Source organism: Humulus lupulus, chromosome 6 (genome assembly GCF_963169125.1).
Source record: "Humulus lupulus chromosome 6, drHumLupu1.1, whole genome shotgun sequence".
Taxonomy (NCBI): domain Eukaryota; kingdom Viridiplantae; phylum Streptophyta; class Magnoliopsida; order Rosales; family Cannabaceae; genus Humulus; species Humulus lupulus.
In genome coordinates this window covers 162,255,491-162,282,008 of record NC_084798.1, presented here as the reverse complement: position 1 = coordinate 162,282,008, position 26,518 = coordinate 162,255,491, and the positions used below count along the sequence as shown (strand labels likewise).

Here is a 26,518-nt window from a genome sequence, read left to right as displayed (position 1 = left end):
ATGTTATATGTTTATGCTATGATATGTATATGTATTGTATGTTTTAGTTCTTGGGTATATGTTTTGTTTAGATAACAAGCATATAATTTGTTTAGATAAAAAATAACTTGTTTAGATAACAAGTCCCAATAGTATATTACTTGGGCATATGATTTGTTTAGATAACAAGCCCCATAAATTTATATGACTTGTTTAGATAACTAGCCCTGTAGAATTATGGGCATATCTAGAAGCTCTAGAACCTTCCAGCAGCTGTTAGGATCACGTTTTACTCAGTCAAAGTTGTTTAAACAAATTTAAAATGTGCTGAAAGAGTGCAAAAACGTGTTTGATATATCAACGTATGCCAATATATCGCAGCTATAGGGGCCGATATATTGCCTACGGGAGATACGAAAAACACGTCGACTTTGCACGAACGAAAGCACGAAAGCATGAGACATAGGTAGGGGCGATATATCGCCTAGGGTAGGCGATATATCGGCTCCTAGAGCCATTTTTGAATCTTTGTGGATTTATATTAGAAACAACCCCTAACTGTAATGACCCAACTATTTCTAAGACCTTGGACCATTAAAACTACTAGACATAGCTACTATTTCGATACAAACATAAGAAATAACATGCCTTTATTGAAAACCCAAAATATAAGAAATAGCATGTCTTTATTAAAAATGTAAAATAAAATGTGATATGGTATGGGATCCCATTGTTTACAAAACATAAAATATAGCTTTAAAAACAAGCAAGTTAAAAAAAAAAGTTGAATGCAGAATTACAAAAGAGACATATTTCAAAAGACTAAAATAAACGTCATCCTCGATCGACACGCAGCCCATCCATTCCATTCATCCTCAACACGCATGCCATGCTACAAAGAATCCTTCCGCCACCATAATCATTTTCCTGCATCACACTAAAATAAAGGAATGAGCCTAATGCCCAGTAAGGAAAATCTATTAAAAACAAAACATACATCGTAAACATATGCATAAGACTACATCAAATACTATAAAAGAACATAAGACTATCTAAAACATATATCATATATCATAAGCATACACTATAAAACATATGGCTACAAAAACATCTATTACAATGGCCATCATACATCTTGGGGCTTGCTAGCTAGGCAATCATTTATCATTTATTAAATTATTCATCTAAAATGCTTAAATCTTTAATCAACATGCTTGTGACAAGTGTCACATTCTTATTAATTCTATCTAAACCTTAGGTTATAACAAATAATATTTCTAGGACCAGCTATATTAATCAAACCTTATGTTATAATTAATATTTCTAAACTATAAGTTAAACTTATAAAATCTATAACTGTTTCTATGAGTTTCCAACTAAATCCCGGCGTGAACCAATATCCACGAAAACTAAAGTACTACAAGCTACTACTACTGCTATCTAGCTAAGTAAAATTCCGAGACACTACACCAGGCTTCAGCAACGCCATCTATCCCACATTGCATTCTTCGAGAAAAACTATAACGGAGTTCATTTGAGGGCACACCTTGATCAAAACCAAATTGGCGAACAAATCTATTGGGAAAGTATGGCTCAACATATAGATCTTTACCTACTCTCACAGGTAACATAGAAACCAACATTTCAAACCTATCATCATATAGGTCTTCATTGTCCATACAATCAAAATCTTCTTCAGCATGGAAAGAATATGGTCGATGAATGACATAATCTTCTTCTCTTAAAATACGGCGAGCTGCATTAAGACTATGATTCTCAGCTGGTACCCCAGCATATTTTTTTAAAAAGGGAAAATCAATAGAGGAGCTCCAATTGTTATATAGGTCATGAAAATGTTCAACCGACTAGCCTATTACATAATGTATAGGCAAGAAACTTTGGCCTTGACCTTGCACATGTGTAGCAGCAATATTTAAACCATGATAAATATATCCTAAAACAAAAGGTGCAAGTGAAACTCTAACCCTTGTGTCATTAATGAAGCCATATAAAATGTTTCAGGCCTTACACCATATCCTTGATAAGGAAAAACAAACCGACTTAACCAGAAAGATATGAAAGTTGCAAGAATACACTCCTTGGATGTATTTAAAGGAAAAGAGCGTACGTCAATTCATTTGTCATCTTTCCTTTTTAAAGTTTTCTTTGAGGGTTTGGAGGTAGAATCTCCCTTAATACCTTCAAAAATCTTTTACCCTCTGTAAAAATATTCAACCCATTGCTGCCAAGTTACTTTTGTATTGTTTAAATGGTCACAAATTTGAGCATGAGTCCTTAAAAGTTCCACAACAATTGGGCTACGCATAGGCCCTTGCATCAATTTAGCATTTAAAGGAATAAATTCCTCATAAGGAATCCCCAAAATTGGTAAGTCACCAATGACTTTCAAGTCATATAAAGAAATGCCCATTTCGCCCCCAAAGTTCCGTAAAAGCTTGCCATATGTTATTCTCAATTAAAAAAGGGAACCTAGATACAACTATGGCACAATAAATCCCTGCATCAATCAAAGTACCACGATGAAGACATAAAATTGTTTTTGTCCATTCCGTAAGATAAGAAAGAAATTGAGCTCTCCCTCTAAATGAAAAGTTACCACAGGTTTTCTTCTCCAATAAGATGCGATGAAGGCTGGGAAAAAACTAACTGGTAACCTTATGAGTAGTATCACCATCATCTCTGTTATCAACAAACTCAAGAACCTTAGCCTTGAAAATAGGACCATAATGTCGCATATGTTGGACGGCTTCTTGATCATTCGAAAAGTGATATCGCAAATCACCAGAACTAACATCTTCAATTTTGGACAAGGAAACAAGGTCATATGGAGTCACTGAAACCCGAATTTCTTTCAATGGTACAGAATGTTGATAAGATAGCCCAATCTTAATTTTAGATCTTGTTTCATCAGGAGCCCGCTAAGAATGGAGAGTATTGAAGGCAGACATTTCAGGATAACTCTCTCACTAAAAAAATTATTATTAGTAAAAAAAAATCAAGCATGCACATGTGCATAAATGACACGCACATGCTTGAAGGGGCATCTGTTGAACGAAAAAAATATATAAAACAAAAATATAATAATATATATAATTATAAAAAGTGGTATCAGTCAAATTAGTGGAGATGAATATCTCCACTTTTTTTCTCCACTTTCCCACATTCCACTCTCACCACTCTTCACATACTCCACTATATTTTCCACTAAACGTAAAATAGAGTCTATAAAAGGGGAAATAAATCATACACAAGAAGAGGAGAAAGAGAAGGGAAGAGAAAACTCTGTCAAAATTCTGAGAGAGATTACGATAAAAAAAATACAAGATAGATTCTAAAAAAAATATACAGAGAGTTAAGATTTTCATCTTCAAGAAAGAATTCTACAAAGTAAGTACTAGGGTTTGCCCCTATTTTCTTTTTGGTATTCCAAACATCTTTTCTTCTTCACTGATTTTCTTCTTTTGTCTTTGGTCCACTTAGACCTAGGCTATATAGGCCTACAAAAGGTCTGCAAAAGTGAGATATAGCCAAAGGGGAAAGGAGAAATCTTGATTTCTCTATGTTGTTATGTTGTCCAATTCTCTCTTAAAATTAAAATTGATTTGTTCATGGTCCACTTTGACCTAGGCTTTATAAGCCAACAAAAGGTCTCCAAAAGTGAGATATAGCCATGGAGAACATGATAAATCATAAAATTCATAAACCAATGTGTTGTCCAAATTGAATTAAGATAGCAAGAAAATTGCAAATTCATTGTAACTACATTAAATCAAAAGGAATGAATGCTAAATTCACTTCATAAAATCTGCTAAAAAAATGGAAAAATTTGTCAAAGTATAAACACTTATGAATGTTATCGTCAACATCTATTTTGGGTGAAGGTTCAATCAAAAGACATTTTGTAATATTCCAAATCTAAAGAAAAAGCATCATATCAGGGATCCATTATTTTTCTCAATCTCATTACGTAGATGTTTAGTGTAGTAAACAAGCCCAAAATTGAACCCAAGACTAAAACCATTTTATACATCCGGCAAATCAAAATGTGAGAAAAGACTATAAAAGAATCACATGCTATACACGTATAAAAATGTCAGTGAAATTATGTTTCTTTTGGGCTTTTGAAAAGTCAAACGTGACTTTCAACCTATAACATCTTCATTTAATACATATATATATACATATGTTTAAATAAAAAAAAAAAGGAAACCAAATCCAAAAGGCAAGCGACTAAACCAAAAGTAAAGAAATATCAGTTGTAAACAAAACAAAACAAAAATGTTTTAAGTTTTGCGATTAGTCGAATATGATATGTGAATCAAACTCAATAAACATATATATATATATATATAATTAAACTGAGAAGAATATAACATGTATATGTATATACATATAAAATCAAAAAAAGGAGGTGTATTGTGCATATATAAAAATATATATTTAAAAGGGGCTTACCGTGAGTATAACAAAGTTGTGTGTATGCTCTATCAAAGAATGGCGGCTTATTATATGACTCTCACTTTATCTCTTTAAATTTATTAAATAGATTCAGATATATAACTAATAATCAAATAATATATTAGAAAACAAAATATCTCAAATTCGAAATCAAATTTAAATTCAAATTTTAAGATATTTATATTATTTGATAAATCCCAAAACATAAATACATTCAGATTTTATCTCACAATTTTAAAGTAAAATTTGAATTTTAAAATAGTGATATTATCTTATATGAAATTTAGATTTATTCCTAAAAAAAATTGGAATAATCATTTAAAATATTGGTCAAATAATCTCTTTATATATAAAACAAATTCTTGAAAAAATATATATATAAGGAGATTTCAAGACATAAAATTGTCATAAAAAAAATGACAAAATTCTAAAACCATGTAAATGGTATAAAATTTTCAAATCCCAAATGAGCTCATTAAAGCATCTGAAATGATAAAATTCATTTTAAATGGTATCTCAAAGAGGTCTTTTACCTCAACAAAAATCCCAAAAGAGGTATTTTACCTCAAAATTCAAAAGTGCACTAAAGTAACTTCAAAACCATATAAAATGGTATTTTAAAGAGATCCTTCGCCTCAAAGCATCTCCAAAATAAGAATACCCAAATTTCAAAGTGAGGGTGTCAACCTCAAAAAAATTCTAAAATATCACAAATGTTTTGAACTACGTTTGACTTGATTCCTTTAAAGGATATGTAGGCAACTTAAACGCTAAAACTAAGTGCAGTCACATGAGCCACAAATTCCCAAAATTCTCAAATATCAAACACAACTCTTAAAATTCCATAAAAGATCATTCACCTCAGAATTTTTCATAACTTCCAAAACACTAAATGATTCCATGATATGGTCATCTACCGTAATTTCATAAATGTTTAAAAATACCATGAATTCCTATATATGGTCATTTACAGGAATTCTTCCACTCATTTTCTAAAATATCTATCTAGAACTACAAGTGATTTGAGTCTTCATAAAGAAGGTATGTAGGCAACTCATGAGTGTAGTCGCAATTCCGAATTCCTCAAAATTTTCCAAAAATTACCCAAGTAATTAATATCATCATAATTGAAATCACAAGGTTTTCCTTTAAATAAAAAAGTGTAGTAATTAAGAGGTTATTCTCATAATCTTGTATGGGTCGAACTCAAACTAATAAACTCTTATGCTAAAAAATTGACATATGTGAAATTGTGCTTGGCAATAATTTTAATATATTAAATTTGAAATTTTTGTCTAACAATTCCCAAGTTTTTCAGTCACTAATCCCCTTAGTTTTTCAAGAAATCGCCTCAGAATTGAGAGGGAATGAGGGAGAGGGAGAGTGTAATGACCCAACTACTCTAGATTTTGGATCATTAACGAAAACTATACATAGACCCTAATCTTTAATAGAACTTACAAGTGAAAAAGATCATACTTTATTAAAAACTTGTAAAAACCAATGTTAAAACTTACATAACTCAAAGCAGGATATGGGATCCCATTGTTTTAAAAAGAAAACATATCTTAATTGAAATGAAAAGAGATTACATAAATAGGTGCGGAAAAATTACACATAAACCATAAATAAAAGACTACATCCTCGAAATCGAACTCTCGACTCCTTGAATCCATTCATCACCGATACACATTCTCCCAAGCATCCATGAATCATTCCCGTCACTATAGCTATTTTCCTGCACATATAAACAAAAAGGAATGAGCCTAATGCCCAGCAAGGAAAATCTACCACATAGTTCATATACATAAATTTCATATGAAACATAAAAAAAAAACATAACATAACACTTATATCATACACATATTATAATGGCCATTATTACTTGGGGTCCCATAGACTAAACAAGTCATATGCCCATTAGATTAGTGGGGTCCTACTAGCTAAGTAGGTCATATGCCCATAATCCGTTTGGGGCTTGTTAGTCATATGGGTCATATGCCCAAGCCTACATACATACATACCATAACACATTTCATAACATAAAAACATAAGATAACATATAAAACATATAACATATGAATTCTATCCTATTTTCCTTACCAAAATACCGAGATAAGAGGACAGAGGTGGGACTTTGGAACACTCCTAAGAACCATTTGAAAAAGAGTGAGTATAGAGAAGAAGAGAATTGAAAGGAATGGAAGGACTAAACCATTGAGAAAATACTTACCAAAAACTTATGTGTGAGTTCTTAGATTTCCTAACCAAAATAAGAATAAGGTTAGAATAAGTAGAAGACTATGAGAACTTTTAAAGAAAAGTACAGAAACGAACTAGAGTTTTGGGTTACCTTGAAGACTTGTAAGACCAATCTAAACCTCGAACCGAAATACTATAAATCCTTACTTTCCCAAGTGTTTGATAAGCTTATGATGATCAAGCTTATGATTTCCCCACCCAAGTGTTTACACTCTCACACTCACCTAGCAACTTGCAGCCTCTGAACTTAGAGCAAAAGATGAATAATGGATGGGTACTAGGTCCTATTTATAGAGTTTAGGAATGAAAGGATCTTAATTTTACTTGAATAAAAATAATGGCTTTTTAGGTGAAAATAATTTGAATAATCGTTCAGCAGAGGTTGAAGACTCGTTCAAAAAGGTGCTTGACTTATCAAAAGGTTGAATGGTTGAATGGAAAACAAATTCAAAAGCTTTCAAAATATGCTGAAGGAGGCGATATATCGCCCCCTATAGGCGATATATCGCCTGGACCAATATGCCCGAGGCAAACGTGCATCGTTTCGTGTTTTCCGTATCTACGTGCTGCGATATATCGGCATTCGCTGATTATTTAAACACGAAATTACACATTTTTAGCTTAATTCAAATTGAGTAAACAGCCTTGACTAAGCCCTCAAACGTATTCAAAGCTGCTGACTGACCTTAGAGCATTCAAACTTTACCCTTATTAAATTTAATCCTCAAAATACTTAATCTTTCATCACCCATACATAACATGTGCTTAAAATCCTATTGGTTCTTAACTAAACCTTATAGTATAATAAATATTATCCTTATTATCAGTCATATTAATCAAACCTTAGGTTAACATTAATATTCTTAAACTATAGGTTAAACTTAGAAAATCTACAAGTACTACTATGAGTGTCCAAATGAGTCCCGGTCTGAACCAAAAATCCACAGTATTAAAGATAATACTATAAATACTATAATACTACTATCTAACTAGCTAAGTAAAGTTCTTGGACTCTACAGAGAGAGAGTCGGTTGGGAGAGTATGTGAGTTGATAAAAGTGTTTGTGTTTTGTTTTCTTAAGGCTCAAGTAGCTTAAGCTAATCCCGAGGCTCGGGGTATCAAAACCATCCCTGATGGAAAAATGGTCAAAATCCCCGATATCCCCTCCTATTCTCACTGACTCTAAGTATATCCTCAAATATCTATTCTCATTACCCGATAACCCGGTAATGTACTAGTTACCCAAAATACCCCTTGACTCGCACCAAAGTCGAGTATTGGGTCTTGTTGACCTGTGAAATTGGCCAACGGTCGTATGTACAGTATACGACACCTTTTGAACAAAATAAATAGAATAAAGGACAGAGTACAATTATCTTAAATAAACACACAAGAATTTTATAGTGGTTAAGCTATGTTCTGATGAACAGTAATGACCTAATCCACTTAGCTTTTAGTATTGAATCCCTCGACAATTACACTGTTGAACCAAAGTATTCACTCGTTCTCACTTGCCCATAATTTCTCCCCAAATGCTCTTTAGATCTCCAAAAATCCAGAAAATGCCATCTAGAGAAAAGAGTCCAAAAGTCCCTTTTATGAAGCCCTGGGTCCTTTATTTATAGTACCCAGGGGCTGTTACATGACCAGTAATACTAGGATCATGATTTGGTACATGATTATCAAGTAGTGGAGATACGTGTCCACCTCCCCATGATCATGAGATCGTGTGTCTTCTCGTTGTTTCTCTAGGTGGATAATGCACAATAGAAGCCTCTGGGAGATGTTAAGTCTCTGTTGGTATATGAGACTTAGGTGCTAGGCCCAACGACCCGAGCTTGCGTGCTAGGCCTGTGACCTTCTAGGTGCTAGGCCTGTTGATCTCAGTTTGAATGAGAGTGAGTATTTCTTAGTGAAGTGTACTTAGGGGTTTGAGCCGACCACCCTATGAAGAATAGGGTGGACCGACCACCCAGGTGGTTCTTGAGCATGTCAGGCTAACCACCCTAGGGGTTGGGGTCAGGCCAACCACCCCTAGGGATCCTTGGGCATACTGGGTCGACCACCCCTAGAGTAGAGGTTAGGCCGACCACTTTCTTAGACACACTGGGGCCGACCACCCCTAGGGTAGAGGTCAAGTCGACCACTCCTAGGGCTCTTAGGCCTACATAGGCCGACCACCCCTAGGGGTTTAGGCTTGGTCGACTTCCCCATAGGTCATGGACCTATCTTTTTTGCATGTCGGTCTTTTCTCAATACTTTGTCGTTTTTTCCCTGATTTGTGATATCACGTGTCGCATTCTCATTCGCCACGTCATCCTCATATTTTTTAGGGATAACATTTGCCCCCTAAGTTTATTGTAATATTTTCAACATTACGGTAAACTTGATCCTGACCCGAGAAACATACTGTAGCAGTACTTAAATAGTCAAGTCCCTCGAGACATTACATAGTACTTTTTTAACTATCGATAATTTGCTCGGTACGAATTTTTTAGAGGCAATTAGTAATTCCTAAAAATAATTAGGTTTTTCAAGAAAAATTAATTTCCTAGAAATCTAATATATTTTTCAAGGAAATTTGAAATCCTTAAAATATAACATAATTTTCAAGGAGCTTTAAAGTCCTAAAAATATAATATATTTTTCAAGGATATTAATTCCTAAAAATAAAAAATATTTTTCAAGGAATTTTAATTCCCAAAAATATAAGATAGTTTTTCAAGGAATTTGATTTCCTAAAAATATAAATATTTTTCAAGGAACTTAAATTTTAACCATATCATATATTTTTCGAGGAATTTGAATTCCTAAAAATATCTTGCCTGCCTGAGAGGTTATAAGTAGGTCTTCTCTTCTTATTCCTGCTCTATGCGCCATTTCTAAACAAGATCCAAGTCTAGTTTCTCATGTTCCTCATCAAACTCAGATCTTTGGTAAGTACTTTCTTCTAATCCTCACATCATTTAATTAAAATGTGCTTAGATTTATAAGAAACACTTTGAATTTTTGAGGAATTTTTGTGTGAATCTTCTTGTTTTGGTGCATCTTGATCCAAAATAATTAACTTACTCGAATCAAGATTTCTCTAAAAAATGGCGATTTCCAGGGTTATAAACCCTAGGATGGGCGATTTCCAGGGATGTAAGATCCTAGGCCGACCACCTCATGAGTCTGGCGATTTCTGGGACTCCAAACCCTAGCACCTACAATTTCCAGGGATAGGATCAGGGTTAGGGCCGAGTACCTTCAGGGCTCCTCCTTGTGTGATTTCCAGGTCTAAGAAATGGGTTTGGGCCGAGCACCTTCAAGGCTTCCCTCGTGCGATTTCCAGGTCTAGGAACAGGGTTAGGCCGACCACCCCTAGAGCTTCATGGGCTGAGTACTCCCTTTCCCTTCCCTTAGGCAATTTCTAGGACTAGAATTAGGGTTAGGCCGACCACCCCTAGAGCTTCATGGGCCGAGTACTTCCTTTCTCTTGCCTTAGGCGATTTTTAGGGATCCAGGGTGGTCGGCCCAAGCATAAGTCGACCACTTGGGACCCTAAAAATAATTTTTTCACCTCAATTGATCTCCTTGGGGGCCTTCCGTGTACTATAAAAATTACTTTTTCTGGAGATTTGAATGGTCCTCTGGCACTTTTCTGAGGCTTGCAGGTGGTAGGCTGACCACCTATGCCTCATTTTTCATGCTTTTCGTAATTTGATGGATTCATGGTGGTCGACCCAGGCTAAGGCTCACTGGGCCAACCCCCTATATAGAATTTTACTCCTGATTTCTTCATTTTTACTCTTTAGTTCATGGATATGCCCCCAACTATTGGCCTCATTATGCTCATTTACTAACTTTAATCTTCATTTATCTTCTGTTGCAGATGTCCAGCTCCTCTTCATCAAACAAGTCAATGAGGAAGGGTGAAAAGGATTCTCCCTCGCTCCGCTTTATATTTGTTCAGTGAGGAAGATTTCTTGAAGAGGTACTGTCTAATGGCGAGAGTAAAACAAACGACTCGGCAACCCTCTGAAGATGATCCTCATATTTCCAGGCATATCACTCAGGGCTCCTTGCCTGGCTCTTCTCAGATTTCTTCTCAGCATAGTACGCCCTGCGACTCCCAAGGCACATCTCAGTGGAGTCATTCTTCTCATCGAGATAGGTCAGGTCAGCGAGACCCATTGCAACACCCTTTGCACCGAGATACTAGTCAAGTTTCCCATCAATCTTCTTCTCAACAAGATCATACCAGGGCTCTCGTTGCCATGCTACTCATCCTCAGGAGCATCCTATTCACAGTTTCCAGCCTAAGGTGGTTTGCCCTCCTTCCAAGAGCAGGACAGTCTCACCAGCTGAGCAGCAGAAGAAGAGACGACAAAAGGAGTTCCATTCATCAAATTCTGGGGCCACCTTTGCTAGTGAGATCATATGGAAACCAATTGAGAAGCCTCGCCCTACTGATTATGAGGTTGTTTGGTTCAAGGGGGTGACCTCTGACATGACTGAAGAGAAGGTAAATAACTTAAGGAAGACCTTTGACCTCTTCGGCGTGCCTATTACTATCCCCGGTTCAGATGACAGAGCTAAGGACGCCCCCCGCCCCCTTCTGAGCATGTGTGCTTGGACTTGCTCTGCCATTAAGTCTGGCACCCTACTTCCTCTTCATCCATACCTCCATAGTGTTGCAGACTATTTTGGTATTAGTCCTTCTCAACTGGCTCCTAATGTGATCTTGGCCTTATCAACGTTGTACATTATCTATCACCGCAGAAAATGGGCTGCTCCAGTGCCTCACAAGATCCACTACCTGTTTTACCTAAAAACAAACCCTTCTCAGCGCAACTCAGGGTATTTCCACTTCCACCATTATATGAGCGAGGGTACCAACACCTTCTTGGAAGAGATCTCTAGAAATAGCAAGGCATTTACATACGCCGACAACTATTTCTTTACTAAGGACGCGGGGACCAACTACTCCAAGTTTAAGCATGTTTGGACTTTTTATAGACCACTCCCGACCCAGGCTATGACAGCTAGGGCCATGGCACTGATTTCCATGACCCCTGAGGAGAAGAATGTCAAGACCCTCATTACTCTAGAGAACCTTAGGAAGGTGGAGTTGTTTCCTCCTACCATAGCCGATGTTCCAAACGATGATGGTCCCGAGCCCGTGACCGCCGTAGACTCCCCGGGACCCATTCATGTCGAGGAGGTACCCTCTTCACCGGTGTCGACTGGACATGAGGGTGATGAGGTGGGTGCATTTATTGCGTGCTCATCGCTTGCTTCAAACGACTTTGATAAGACTACATTTGAACTCGAATCTCATTCAGAAGGTTCGACACTTTATCACATTTATTTTATGATTCATCTGTGCTTAATATCCTTCTAGCATTTGATCTTCTTTTGCAGGCTCAGACATGTTTGGTTTTTTTCATACCCAGTAGAGGTTGACTCCCACTGAGGCCAGTCCTTCTATTCGAGTAGCAAAAAGGGCCAGGGTTGAGGCTGAGTCGATCATGGAGGTTCCTCCTGAGGTGTCTCCTCCGACTCTTTTGGTGTCTAGTCCTGTCGCAGAGGTAGAGTCGTCTTTGTCTACACTAGTTCCTCCCATTTTCACTGATGCGGGTGCTTCCTGTTCTGTGCCTACTCCCTTATCTGAGCCACATCAGTCTACTATACGGAACTTAGGCGCCCTCATGGACCGAGCATCTCATCTGGAGCAAATGACAACAGCTTTTAATGGGATTAAGAATGAGGACTTAAGCATCATTCTAACGAAGTCACTCCCAGACATTCAGAGTGTGAGTCCTTTACAGTTCTCTTCTTGTCTAGTTAGCTTGTGTTATGATTTTTATCTAACACGTGTATGTTTTTTGCAAGCACTAATGTTGGTCTCTCATGTACGTGATAGGTCTGTGGATTATACCTCTACGCTCTCCAACCTTCGTTCTGAGGTTGAAGCTGTCTGCCAAGAGGTGATGGACCTTAGGCGCGTTCTTGGCTCTATGGATGCTAGCATTGCTTCAAAGGATGAAGAGATCAACACCCTCCACAGTGCCATAGAGCTCAAACAGCAGGAAGTAATCGAGTTGACTCTCAAGATAACCCAGATGGAGGGGAAACTTGTCGATCAGCTTCAACAGTCTGAAGTCGAGAAAGAGAAGCTGATTGCTGACATGGACCAATTGCGGAAGGACGCTCTTGTCGAGAAGGAGCAAGAGGTCAAAGTTGCCTGGGACAAGGCTCGAGAGGAGTATTCAGAGACAGCTTTCTCTTGCTTCTACTTGATCTGGAAGTCCAACAAAAATTTGAACTTGGATTTCCTTCCCGAGAAGACGTGAACGAAGGAGCTTAGGAAGTGTCTAGCTCGTGAGGCTGCCGAGGCTCAAGGTGGTCTTTCAAATGATACTCCTCGCCCTAGTTAGATTTCTTTAGGTCTTTTACTTTGTCTTTCCTTCCATGCCATTGGTGGGGCACCTTGTACTTGACAATTTTTCATATGACATTTTATGCCTTTATGCTTTTTTATTATGAGTACCCAGTGTATTGATTGAAAATTTTTATTTCCAATGCTTACTAAGTAAATCAACTCACAACCCTCATTGGTTCAGGTATCAGTATGCTCTGAACACATATTTCATGTGCCATACTAACCTTACTCCTTTACGTTTTTCATGCTAACAACCATGGTAATGTGAGTAGTACGATACTTCACCAAGTACCATGAACAAAACGGTCAAGTCGACCACCCCCTAAGGGACATGGCTAGGAATCTCCCTACCAATGCCTTTTTTGTTTTTGTTTTTTTGTTTTTTTTTTTGCACTTTCGGAACATATGTTGAACAAATGTCCTAGACAAATTGAGCTTGCTTAGTACTTAAGGTCACGCCTTCATTGCTCATGTATACCCTGATCGGTATGTACTATATGTCCCCCAAGTGATCATGGGTTTTAAAGCCTTAATCACTTGCTACTTGACCATGCCTTGCTTCGAGTATTTAGACACATAATACTATCCTTTTCGCCCAATGATGCAAGCAGCAAATGCTTGTCCCTCATTGGTAGTTGGGTGATGGTTTCATACTCAGTAGTAATGATACCTATAAACATATGCATATTGTGTAGCAAGTTTTGATCGCGGTCTACGTAATCTCTCGTGTACTCGTTATAATGGTTGTTAACATAAGTGTCTAAGTTGGACCAACGAGGTATAGATGGGCTAATCGAGCCTATAACGAGTCTTAGATCAAATTATCGATCAGTCCCTCAAGGACCAGATTTGATTATGATCTGATGATTGAAATTGGTCTTCAGACCAGTCTCTTTTTTTATCGTATAGGTCGATAGGTTCCTCAAGAACCAGGATTGAATGTGATCAAATAATGGCCACTGGTCCTCGGACTAGTCTCTTTTGTTGATCGTATAGGTCGAGAGGTTCCTCAAGAACCAGGATCAAACATGATCAATAAATTTAGTGACAAGGTCCTAGGGCTTGTCTCTTGTTTGGATCGTATGGGTCGATAGGCTCCTCAAGAACCAAGATCAAACATGATCCATAATTTGGCGACAAGGTCCTAGGACCTGTCTCTCATTTAGATCGTATGGGTTGATAGGCTCCTCAAGAACCAAGATCGAACACGATCCATAATTTGGTGACAAGGTCCTAGGACCTATATCTCATTTGGATCGTATGGATCAATAGGCACCTCAAGAACCAAGATTGAACATGATCCATATTTTGGCGACAAGGTCCTAGGACCTGTCTTTCATTTGGATCGTATGGGTCGATAGGCTCCTTAAGAACCAAGATCGAACAAGATCCATATTTTGGCGACAAGGTCCTCGGACCAGTCTCTTGTTTGGATCTTATGGGTCGAATGGCTCCTTAAGAACCAAGATCAAACATGATCAAATAGTTTGGCGACAAGGTCCTCAGACCAGTCTCTTGTTTGGATCTTATGGGTCGATAGGCTCCTCAAGAACCAAGATTGAACATGATCCATAATTTGGCGATAAGGTCCTAGGACTTGTCTCTCTTGTTGATTGTGTGGGTCGATAGGTTCCTCAAGAACCATGATCGAACATGATAAAATAGTTTGGCGACAAGGTCCTCGGACTAGTATCTTGTTTGGATCTTATGGCTCGATAGGTCCCTCAAGGACCAAACTCGAACACGATCTGATAACTTGATGACAAGGTCCTAAGACCTGTCTCTCTTTTGGATTGTATGGGTTGATAGGTCCCTCAAGGACCAGAATCGAACATGATCTGATGGAGTTGATAGGTCTAAAGGACAAGTCCCTCGTTGAAAGAAATTGAAAGAATTAAGTGAAACTTAAGAAATTAAACTCATTCATTCATTGAAGCACAATGGCTTCTACACAGATAATTCGAAAATAATACATTTTCCTCCTGCTCGGCTATGCTTCTTTCTGCCAAGGATTCGATGGGAACGACATTTAAGGTGTCGCATCTTTGGCACTGGCAAGCTTGGCTAAGGCATCGGCATTGGCATTTGGCTCTCTTGGGACTTGTGTAATCGAGTATCTCTTGAACTATGTCAACAAGTCCTTCACCTTGTTTAGGTACTACACCATCCTAAGTCCCTTGGCTTGATACTCCCCCAGTACCTGGTACACCACTAACTGGGAATCACTTAATATCTCTAGGGACTGTGCATGTACATCCCGAGACAAGCGTAATCCTGCTAATAATGCCTCGTACTCAACCTCATTGTTTGAAGCGTTGAATCCAAATCTAAGAGCGCAATGGATTCGATGATTCTCCAGAGTGATCAATATGATTCCTAGGCCTGAGTTGTGCTCATCAGATGCTCCATCAACATATAGCTTCCATACAGGAGTATCTCCTTCCTTCTCGGTATCTCCATTTTCCGATTGGTAGGAATGGCCTTCAAGGTTGGTGCCTTCAACTATGAAGTCTACCAATGCTTGTCCTTTTATCCCCGTACTCGAATGATAAGTGATATCAAACTATCCTAGCTCCACTGCCCACTTGAGTAATTGTCTTGAGGCCTCCAGTTTCTAGAGAACCTGTCTCAGCAGTTGATCGGTCAAGACTCGGATCGAGTGAGCTTGGAAATATGGACGCAGCTTTCGATAGGTGATTACTAAACAGTAGGCTAGCTTTTCAAGAGGGGGATACCTAGACTCCACACCTACTAGCCTTTTACTGATATGGTATACAGGGTGTTGTACCATGTTCTCTTCCTTTACCAAAGCAGCACTAATTGAATGCTCGGTGATTGCTAAATAGATGAATAGTACTTCACCATATATTGGCTTCGCTAGGATGGGAGGTTGGGCGAGGTGCTCCTTCAGGGCTTGGAAAGTTTCCTCACATTCCTCGGTCCATTGGATCTTCTTGCTACCCCTCAATAGGTTAAAGAAAGGGACACCCTTGTCTGTAGACTTTGATATGAACCTACTGAGGGCAGCTACTCTCCCGGTTAAGCTTTGCACTTATTTGATTGTGGTAGGTGACTTCATGTTGATCAATGCTTTGATCTTCTTTGGGTTAGCCTCGATTCCACGTGAATTGACTATGTATCCAAGAAACTTACCAGAACCAACTCCAAATGAGCACTTAAGAGGGTTTAACTTCATGTTATACTTTCTAAGTATTGCAAAGCATTCCTCCAAGTCTTGAACATGCCCTCCAGATTCTTTGGACTTGAGCAACATGTCATCGACGTATACCTCCATATTTTTGCCGATCAAGCCTTGGAACATGCCAATCACTAAATCTTGGTAGGTGGCTCCTGCATTCTTCAAGTTGAATGGCATCACCTTATAACAGTACAATCCCTTGTTTGTCCAGAAGCTGGTATGTTACTCGTTGGGAAGGTGCATACTTATTTGATTATACCCAGAATACACATCCATGAATGAGAGTATTTCATGTCCTGCCGTTGCATCGACCAGTTGGTCTATTCTGGGTAGTGGGAAGCAGTCTTTGGGGCTGGCCTTGTTCAGATTTGTGAAGTCCATGCATGCTCTCCACTTTCCATTTGGTTTTGGGACTAGCACGGGGTTTGATACCCAATCAGGGTAGTAGGCCTCCCTTATAAAACCATTTTCCTTGAGCCACTCGACCGCCTCCTTCAGGGCTTGAGATCGGTCTTTGTCAAGCAGTCTCATTTTTTGTTGCACTGGTGGGTAGTTCTCGTCTATATTGAGGACATGACTTATCACAGATGGAGAAATTCCAACCATGTCCTTATGTAACCAGGCAAAGACATCTTGGTTTTTCTTCAAAAATTCCACCACCCGTGCTTTAATTTCCACCGTTATCTCCTTCCCGACTTTGATTACTCTAGTCGGGTCCTCATCTAGTAGGACTTCATCAGGATCTTTGACTGGTCCCACCCCCATGACGTCATCCCCAAAGCGAGGATCGATGTCGTTTCCCTTGCTTTGGGAAACTTGTTATAACAACAAATCTTCGTTAAAATGAGCCTCTGGCTCCAGTAGAGCCTTTTTTTTCCTCCATGATAGCATCATCTAGCTTCATGTATTTGTCGACTCGATCCAGAAAATCTTGCAAGGTGTTGATAGGGTTCATGTGTATACTATTCCACAAGGGACTACGATAAATTATTCTTGCCGGGATGGTAACGAACTTCCATTCATCTCCTACCGTGGCTGCTCAGTTTTCCTCTCTCATGAATCTTTGAATGTAGTCTTTCAGGGATTCATCTTTCCCTTGCTTGATGTCAGCTAACTGATTGGCATAAACTAGTTGAATTCGCCCGGCACTAAAGACCTTGAAGAATTCCTTCCTGAACTGCTCCCATAAAGTGATGGATCCAGGTTTGAATTTCCAATACCATTCTTGAGCCGAGCCAGAGAGAGTGGTAGGGAATACTCTACACCTATAATCATGCTCCACACCAAGTAGCTCTATCTGATCCTCGAACTTCCCAATATGTCATACTGGGTCCTCCTTCCCAGTGTATGTTGGGAGTTTCGAGGTCTTGTATTTCAGTGGTGGTTGACCAGCTTGGATACTAACACTTAAGGGACTCCCACTTCTATGAGCTAGCTCAATCTTGGAAGGTTTCTTTGTTAAACCCTGGATAGCCATAACGAGTGCATCTATTTGAGCCTGCACTATTGGTGGGATCGCTGCTCCAGGTGGGGTAGATGTCCCTGGTACCCCAACCTGAGCACTGGTCCTCCTATTGATGACCTCCCTCAAATCCTAAGGTTGTGCATCTTTCCCCAGCCTATCGAACACAGTACTGGTGTTATTCATCGGTTCATTTCCCTTGCGAGACTGAGGGTGTATGGATGGTAGGTCTGCCTTGCCACTGTTGGTGCGACCCTGCCCCCGAGCCTCTCCTCATGACTTTGAGACTTTGAGCGACCATTTCCATTCATGTCACGCCTCTCAGATGTTTAACCCTCATCTCCTACGTTGTTTCATCGGTCCCCCTGGGAGGGGGCCTTCGGGTTGGTAATACTCCTACTCCGAGATGAAGTGTTACTCTTCTTAGTCATGGAGGAGGCAGTCTTGGACTGTGTCTCTTCATCCTGTCTCTGAGAAAGTGGTTCTGAGAGTGTCCTTAGGGTCCTACTCCTCCCTTGGGACTCTCTATTACTATTGTCTCGCATTCCTGCTGCTTTGGCCTCAGCCTCCCTCATTGCCTGAGCAGCAGCTTCAGTGTTAGCTTAGGCTAACTGAGTAGCTGCCTCTAAGGCCACAGCAGACTCTTGGTGTCTCCAGTCAGCTTCCTACTCCCTCTGGATCATTCTTTGGACCTTTTCATCTATTTCCTGTCGTTGTCGTTCCATAGTCGTCCGCTGAAGGGCAATTTCTGCAGCAAAGGCCTCCTGCCTCGCCAGAAATTGTGCCATCTCCTCCTGGTGGGTGTCTTATGGGTTTTCTGCATCGGTTGATCTCCAACCTCCACCTGAGGTTCATTCACGGGATCGATGGGATCCTAAGTGTCAGAATCCCTGGGAGTCATCTTCTTGGTTTGACTGGATTTTGGAGGCATCGTATAAATGATGAAAGTGTGTTTCTTGATTTCGTACTCTCAATGAAAAGCACCAAAATGTTGACCTGTGAAATTGGTCAATGGTCATATGTATAGTATACGACACCTTTTTAACGAAATAAATAGAATAAACGACAAAGTACGATTATATTAAATAAACACACAGGAATTTTATAGTTGTTTAGCCCTATTCTGATGAATAGTAATGACCTAATCCACTTAGCTTTTAGTATTGAATCACTCGACAATTACACTGTTGAACGAAGGTATTCACTCGTTCTCACTTGCCCATACTTTCTCCCTAAATGCTCTTTAGATCTCCAAAATTCCAGAAAAAGCCATCTGGAAAAAAGAGTCCAAGAGTCCATTTTATGAAGCCCTGGGTCCTTTATTTATAGTACCCAGGGGCTGTTACATGACCAGTAATACTAGGATCGTGGTTTGGTACACGATTATCAGGTAGTGGAGATACGTGTCCACCTCCACATGATCATGAGATCGTGGGTCTTCTTGTTGTTTCTCTAGATCGTGGTGGATAATGCACGATAGAAACCTCTGGGAAGATGTTAAGTCTCTATTGGTATGTGAGACTCCTTACGACCCAAGCTTGGGTGCTAGGCCTGTGACCTTCGGGGTGCTAGACCTGTTGATCCTCTGGGTGCTAGGCCTATGACCTTCTGGGTGCTAAGCCTATTGATCTCAGTTTGAACGAGAGTGAGTATTTCTCAGTGAAGTGTACTTGGGGGTTTGAGCCGACCACCCTATGAAGAATAGGGTGGGTCGACCACCTAGGTGGTTCTTGAGCATGTCAGGCCGACCTCCCTAGGGGTTGGGGTCAGGCCGACCACCCCTAGGGATCCTTGGGCATACTGAGGCCAACCACCCCTGGGGTAGGGTCAGGCTGACCACTTTCTTGGACACACTAGGGCTGACCACCCCTGGGGTAGAGGTCAGGCTGACCACCTCTAGGGCTCTTGGGCCTACTTAAGCCGACCACCCCTAAGGGGTTTCGGCTTGGTCGACTTCCCCATAGGTCCTGGACCTATCTTTTTTGCTCGTCGGTCTTTTCTCAATACTTTGTCGTTTTTTCCCTGATTTGTGATGTCACGTGTCGCATTCTCATTCGCCACATCATCCTCATATATTTTAGGGATAACAGGTCCCATTGTGACTTTCCCGCTAACTTGCTCCCTAGGATCGTCTCATGCCGAGTAACCCAAATAAACTCACATAATAATGTGGTCTCTCACATATATCACATATATGCACACATATATACAATTATGCTTATAACGGGCCAAATTACAAAAATTGCCATTTTAATAAGAAACAGGCACACATGCATATTTAATACACCCAAACATGCATATCTAGTCATATTATCATATAGCTCACATAATCACATCATTACACACAAATATATCTCATATAAGCATATAATTCCATAAATTGTCATCTTGACCCCCTAATCATGGCCCTAAGCCTTATTAGGTAATTTTGGGACGTTACACTATTCCTATGGGGAAAATGTGCATCCTTAGTCAAGACGTACACAAGTGTCCATATAAGAAGCATGTTTATGGGTGAAAAAGACTCACTACTACACAATCTTTCAAAGAAATTTAAAAATTTTTTTTTTTTTAATCATTAGAAAAGATTGCATGAATCGTGGTTATGTATTTTAGTTTTACAATAAAATAAAAGTATCATGCAACACTACAACAATTGAGGGATCAAAAATACGCAAACACATCTCAAAGTCAAACTATAATAATCTGACCATTTTTCAATCTTTTTTTTTTTTTTTGCCAGGTAAGGAAATTCCATTAATCGGTAAATCGAACATAGTCATTTACATAAAGATATTGCTCATAGAGCATGATCAACAATAATAGGCTTACCAAGTCGTTTACAATAAAAAGGAATAGCTATCACAACTGAAGGTCCAATAAGCCATCAATTATCAAGGATCAAAAGAGTGTGGGGTAAACCAAGTTTCCAAACCAAATGAGCATATGACAAATTTATCCCACTAATGGCAATCTGCCAAAAGTCTTCCAATAAAAATTGGGAAAAAACAGGGTCAATAAAGATAGAGATCAATGAATCCCCTGAATTTGAAGGCAAATCCTTGCAAACATTACAAACACAATCTGAGTAACTTAATGGAACACCAACCACCCAATAGGACTCAAAGTTATCCTCCGTCACCATACAAACTAAACCTCTCACTAAACTAGTAGGGCAGTATAAAAACTCCACATTTATTCTGGAAATGAAACAAAAGATAATAAAACAAAAGAAAACTGAAATATTATAACTGTTAATTCCGTTTTTGGCATATTTAATTTGACAAAAATATTTTGTATTTTCTTATTATATTCGGCTGTATAAAAATATATATTGTTGATACATGTTTTATTTGTTTTAAATAATAAAGGTAAAGTTGATGACAAACTTTTCTATATTAGGAAAGTTTGCCAAAAATAGTATCTCCTTATTATTATAAAATCAAATATTGTTGAGCTGTCTTTTCTAGCTGATTACCTCATTATATCTGACCATATAATTGAATTTTATTGCATGATCAGACTATAAAGGGAAGCCTTGATTCCTACATCAAAGGATGGATTGTTACCATATATAGCTCATGATTCTGTAGCTACTGAATCAGGAAATCTTGTCAAATTGAAGAATTATGTTAGGAAAGTTTCCTTGTGGGCTTAGGTCAGTTTAGATCGTGTATTAGTTTCCCAATATGAGTATAATGACCATAAATACTCATATTGGCTGCTAGGTTTTAGTTGCCTCTTGTTGTATTTCATTCTTATTTGTTAAAGAGATTCTTTGTTTTGTAGAGGTGAGTGAGTTCGACTCTACCTCTGTTTTTCAGTGTCCTTGTAATTGTTTTGAGTCTTCAAATAGTTCTATAAAGGAGGAGAACAAAGTGCAAACCTTCGGGAGAAGGTGGTTCAAGTCTTGCTTCGGGAGGAAGCAAGCACACTTCAAGCAGATCGAAGGGCGTTTGTATTCTTGAAGGGTCAGCAAGGTTCATTTGTCAAGGTGGAATACATCAAGCTTGCGGCATATAATAAGAGGGAGTCTATTTATGCATAAGTCAAAAAATTTGTATTTTTGAGATCTTACTAATGAATCTTATATCTGGGCGTGGCCCCATGGACTAGTAGCAATCTGCAAGGATTGCTGATACCATGTATAAAAACCTTGTGTGTTTTTATTTTCTGCACTTTAGTTCTTTTCTGGTTTTCTGATATGTAGTTACAAAACCCTGGTTTGTAGCTACAATATATCTATTTCAGTACCAACTTAATTATTCCGCATTTAATTAATTGATTAATTAAATAATAATTTGGTAATTATAAAATACAGAATTTCAATTGGTATCAGAGAAAGTCACTAAACTCTTAGTGAGATCTTGAGGTTATATTATTTCGTTTAATTTGTTTTGTGTGAGATGTCGTTCTTTGCAGAAGGAAACTCCATCACTCGGCCACCTCTATTAAAGGATACTAATTATCCATACTGGAAGGTCAGGATGAGGGCATTCATCAAGTCACAAGATGAGAGGGCTTGGAGATCTATACTCTCAGGTTAGACTCCACCAATTGAAAAAGATGATAAAGGTAATTCAAAGGTAAAATCTGAACTTGAGTGGTCCATTGAAGATGAAAAATTATCTGGTTATAATAATAAAGCTTTGCATGCAATTTTTAATGGTGTTGGTGAAGGCTTTATAAAATTGATATCATCTTGTGAATCTGCAAAGGAGGTGTGGAAAATCCTTCAAACTCAGTTTGAAGGTACCGCTGATGTAAAGAGATCACATTTTACCATGTTGCAAACTAGATTTGATTAATTAAGAATTTTGGAAACTGAAAATTTATCTGAGTTTTATGAAAAGTTGTCTGATATTGCTAATGAGTTTTTTGCCTTGGGAGAAAAACTAGTTGAATCTGTGTTGGTTCGAAAAATAGTTCGTGTGCTTCCAGACAGGTTTGACACAAAACTGCTAGCAATGGAGGAGGCTAAGGATTTTGGCAAAATGAAGGTTGAGGAGCATATGGGTTTGTTAAGAACATTGGAGCTAAATCAACAAATAAAGCAAAAGGGTAAGTCGAATCCTTCAAGTGAAAAAAGCAAAGGTATTGCATTTAAAGTTTCTGAAAAAAGATGTTTCTGATGATGAGAAAGATGATGAAATGGCCTTGTTAACAATAAATTTTCAAAAGCTCATGAAAAAGGTTAGAAATAAAAAGAATTTTTTAAAAACTCCAAAAGGTAACACCTCTTCTAAACCTTTTGTTTCTAACAATAAAAAGGGTATTCAATGTCGGGAATGTGAAGGTTATGTTCAATCTGAATGTGCCAACACATTGAAAAAGAATAAAAAAGGTTTTAAGGTTACTTGGAGTGATGATGATTCTGAAAGTAGTGAAGCGGATAATGAGAAAGTTGCTTTAACCAATGTTTTGTCAAGTGCTTTTCAGGAAAGAGGAAAAATTTTGTGTTTAAACAATACATTGACTGATGTCGATAAAAAGGAAATTGACTCGGATTCAGACGAGTCAAAACTCATGGAATCATTGGCTGAATCTTATAAGGTAATGTATGGTAAGTGGTTACAAGTTTATACTGAAAATCGTTCCTTGGTTAAAATGAATAAAGAATTGTCTCACAACATCAAAGATCTTGAAGAAAAGAATAAATGTTGTGAATTTGAGTTGTGTTCAAAAAATTCTGAAATTGTATTTTTGACAAAAGAACTTGAAAAATTGAAAAGAAATGTTAAAATGCTAAATCCAGGTTCTAACATTTTTTAGGAGGTTCAAAATTCAAGTCAACTGAGTCATGCTGGATTGGGTTTTGTTGAAACTCAATCGAAAATGAATACTAAATTTGTCAAATCTGAAAATATGTCTTCTGGATATTCTGATTCAACTTTGCAGGGTTTTGTTTTTACAGCTGAACGTTTTGTTTCTACAGAAATGAAGCAGTCAGGTAAACCTGAAAATTCTCATTGGAAAAAGAAACGTTATTCCCTCTTGTCATTTTTGTGGGGTAAAAGGTCACATTCGACCTAGATGTCTTACTTTGCAGAACATGTTTAGTTATAAACTTTTTGGAAATTTTAAAGTGTTTCAAAATAAACATGTTTTTCAAAAACAAAAATGGGTTGCCAAAAATAAATGTCTTGCCAGTATCTCTTGTTTTAAAACTGTTGCTTCTCAAATGTGGTATTTTGACAGTGGTTGTTCCAAGCACATGACAGGTGATAAAGACTTTCTTGTCAATATTAGACTAATGCAATGTGGAGAAGTTACTTTTGGTAATGGTCTAGCTGGAAATGTCATAGGGATGGGAACTCTTAATTTTGAAGGTCTACCCAGGCTTAAGAATGTAATGTTGGTTGAAGGACTAAGAGCTAATCTTCTTAGCGTTAGTCAAATTTGTGATCAAGGTTACACTGTTAATTTTGATAGTAATCGTTGCTATGTTGTTAATGACCAAGATTAAATTATTTTGCAAGGGTTTAGATCTAATGATAATTGTTACACTCTCACTACCTATGCTACTTGTCACTCTATCATAGATAACTCTACTGATTTATGGCATGAAAAGCTTAGACACATTCATTTCAAAAATTTGAAAAAACTGTCAAATGCAGGAATTGTTTGAGGATTACCCAAACTAGGTAAAGAATCTGTGGGAAAATGCGAACCTTGTCAACTTGGTAAGCAACTAAAAATTTCTCACAAAAGTATTCCTGATGTGAATATTGTTGGTTTTTATAGATCAAATCAGAGATTATACACAACGGAACAATAATCAAAATTGTTAATTTAACCCCACAAGATTTCTAGATCTACTTCTTCACATACATATATATATATATATTGAATCAAAGATATGAATAGAAAATTACCTCAAGTCCTTCCTTGGTGCTATCTTTTTGTACGTCAAAAATCCTTGAGATTCCACACCAGGATCTTCCAAAATGTTCTCAACACTCAAAGAACGAATGTGGGATCGCTATACAAAATAATAGGCAAAATCTATTTATCAGATGTTCTCAATACACGAGATCTGATAAAGTTTGGACCTAAGTTTTGAATAACAGTGACCTATGCTTGTATCAATGTTCTATTTCTCTCAGGGAGATTTCATGATATATTTTCTATCATTGAAAAAGTATCGTTCTGAAAAATTGATCTCTTATATTTAATATATCCAATATATTAAAAATAAAATATTAGTTATTTTAAACAATTTGAAAATAACTAATCAGTTATCAGATTTTGTTTAAATAATAATATTTTAATCATATTACAATATCTCATTATTTCTTTAATATTTAAATAACTAAAATTGTGGAACAAAGAAACTTCTAGAAGCTTCTTGTGTGCGTAGCACAATGACTGTGCGCTGTGCTACACGTGTACCACATGCTAAGGAAGGCATGTGATTTTTCCAAATTTTTCTTATTATTTAAATACCAAAAATCCCAAAAATAAATTAATTCAAAATTAATTATATTTTTGTTAAATCAAATAATTAATTAATTACACATAATTATAGAATAATTATGTTTAGTGCATAGAAAAATATTTTACTTATCAAATAAGTCATTTTGCCTATTTTTGTATTTATCTTTGTCAGTGTTTGTTTGAGTCATTTCGGGGACCATGGACCTATAACATTAAGCTCCAATAAATTGAAACTAAATAATTAAACTCTTTAATTATAATAGTTAATTTATTAATTATGATATTTCTTCACTATAAATTCATAATTGCACTCTTTATGTTATAGATATACTTTTACAGAAATCTTATTCTAAGTTGTCCATTGACATAACCATCTTACTATAGTTCAACCCTCTAATTAATTAGTTCATAAATTAGAATAAAATAATTACCATTTTACCTTTCTAATTTACTTCTTATTCCTTAAGTACCATTAATTCACTAGTGAATAATTAATCTATAATCTAATTATAGATTTGAGCTCAAAATCATTCAGTTCCAGAATTAATCCTTAAGGGAACTAATATACGATCCGTTAGGAAAGATTAGATTTCGTATTATTGATACATGTTCCCAGCCATCCATGATATTAAATCTCCAAAATAAAAGTCATTAGCCTCATTTTATGAAGAGACCTTAACGAATGAATCAAAAGATTTAATAAACATGAACAGGAGTTCATGAACACTCAGGATTTAGGTTGATCTATAAATGATCATCAGTTATGATATGAATTACAAGTCTTTATTATTAAATGGTTTTTGGATAGAGACTTTTATCGGTCCATGTCATATATAATCATATTATATAAAGCACATTTACCGAGATGTCTTACCATATCAATAATCTGAATGTAGATTATTTGTATCAACATGATACTCAGCAAACCGTACTTACAACCCCAATTAAAGAATTCCATAACTTCAATTTGTTGTTGTTGACTATTTTTATTCATTCATGTGATCTTAATTCTCTCGTACTAATATAAGATCACATGCTCAATAATGAATATGGAATTTTTTAGATATTTACAAAATTATTCAAACAATAATTTAATAATCTAAATATAACAATAATAAACAATTGTATTTATTTATTCATCGAAATAATAAATGTCTTTTACATGCTTTTAGGACATATTCCTAACAAATACTTTCAAAGTTCTTGTAACGTCCTGGATAGCCAAGACCGCTACACTGTGTACTTATAAAGGTGCAAACTTGCTAATCAAGTC

The 26,518-nt window shown here is 37.3% G+C and overlaps 1 protein-coding gene across 1 annotated transcript; it reads left to right on the top strand.

The window, feature by feature from the left end:
* The first annotated feature begins 12,440 nt into the window (after positions 1–12,440).
* On the top strand, positions 12,441–24,274 carry LOC133785626 (uncharacterized). The gene is made up of 6 exons (XM_062224846.1): positions 12,441–12,866; positions 22,662–22,869; positions 22,931–23,001; positions 23,080–23,361; positions 23,581–23,825; positions 24,007–24,274. The coding sequence occupies exons 1-6, from the start codon at positions 12,441–12,443 to the stop codon at positions 24,272–24,274; spliced, it is 1,500 nt and encodes a 499-aa protein (XP_062080830.1).
* Positions 24,275–26,518: the final 2,244 nt, after the last annotated feature.

Bases quoted from the DNA above. Each gene is read 5' to 3' on its own strand.
- LOC133785626 (XM_062224846.1), top strand. From the start codon at position 12,441: ATGACAACAGCTTTTAATGGGATTAAGAATGAGGACTTAAGCATCATT. The intron at 12,867-22,661 runs GTCGAGAAAGAG...TTTTATGAAAAG, and splicing joins ATCAGCTTCAACAGTCTGAA to TTGTCTGATATTGCTAATGA. The intron at 23,002-23,079 runs GTTAGAAATAAA...AACAATAAAAAG, and splicing joins TTCAAAAGCTCATGAAAAAG to GGTATTCAATGTCGGGAATG.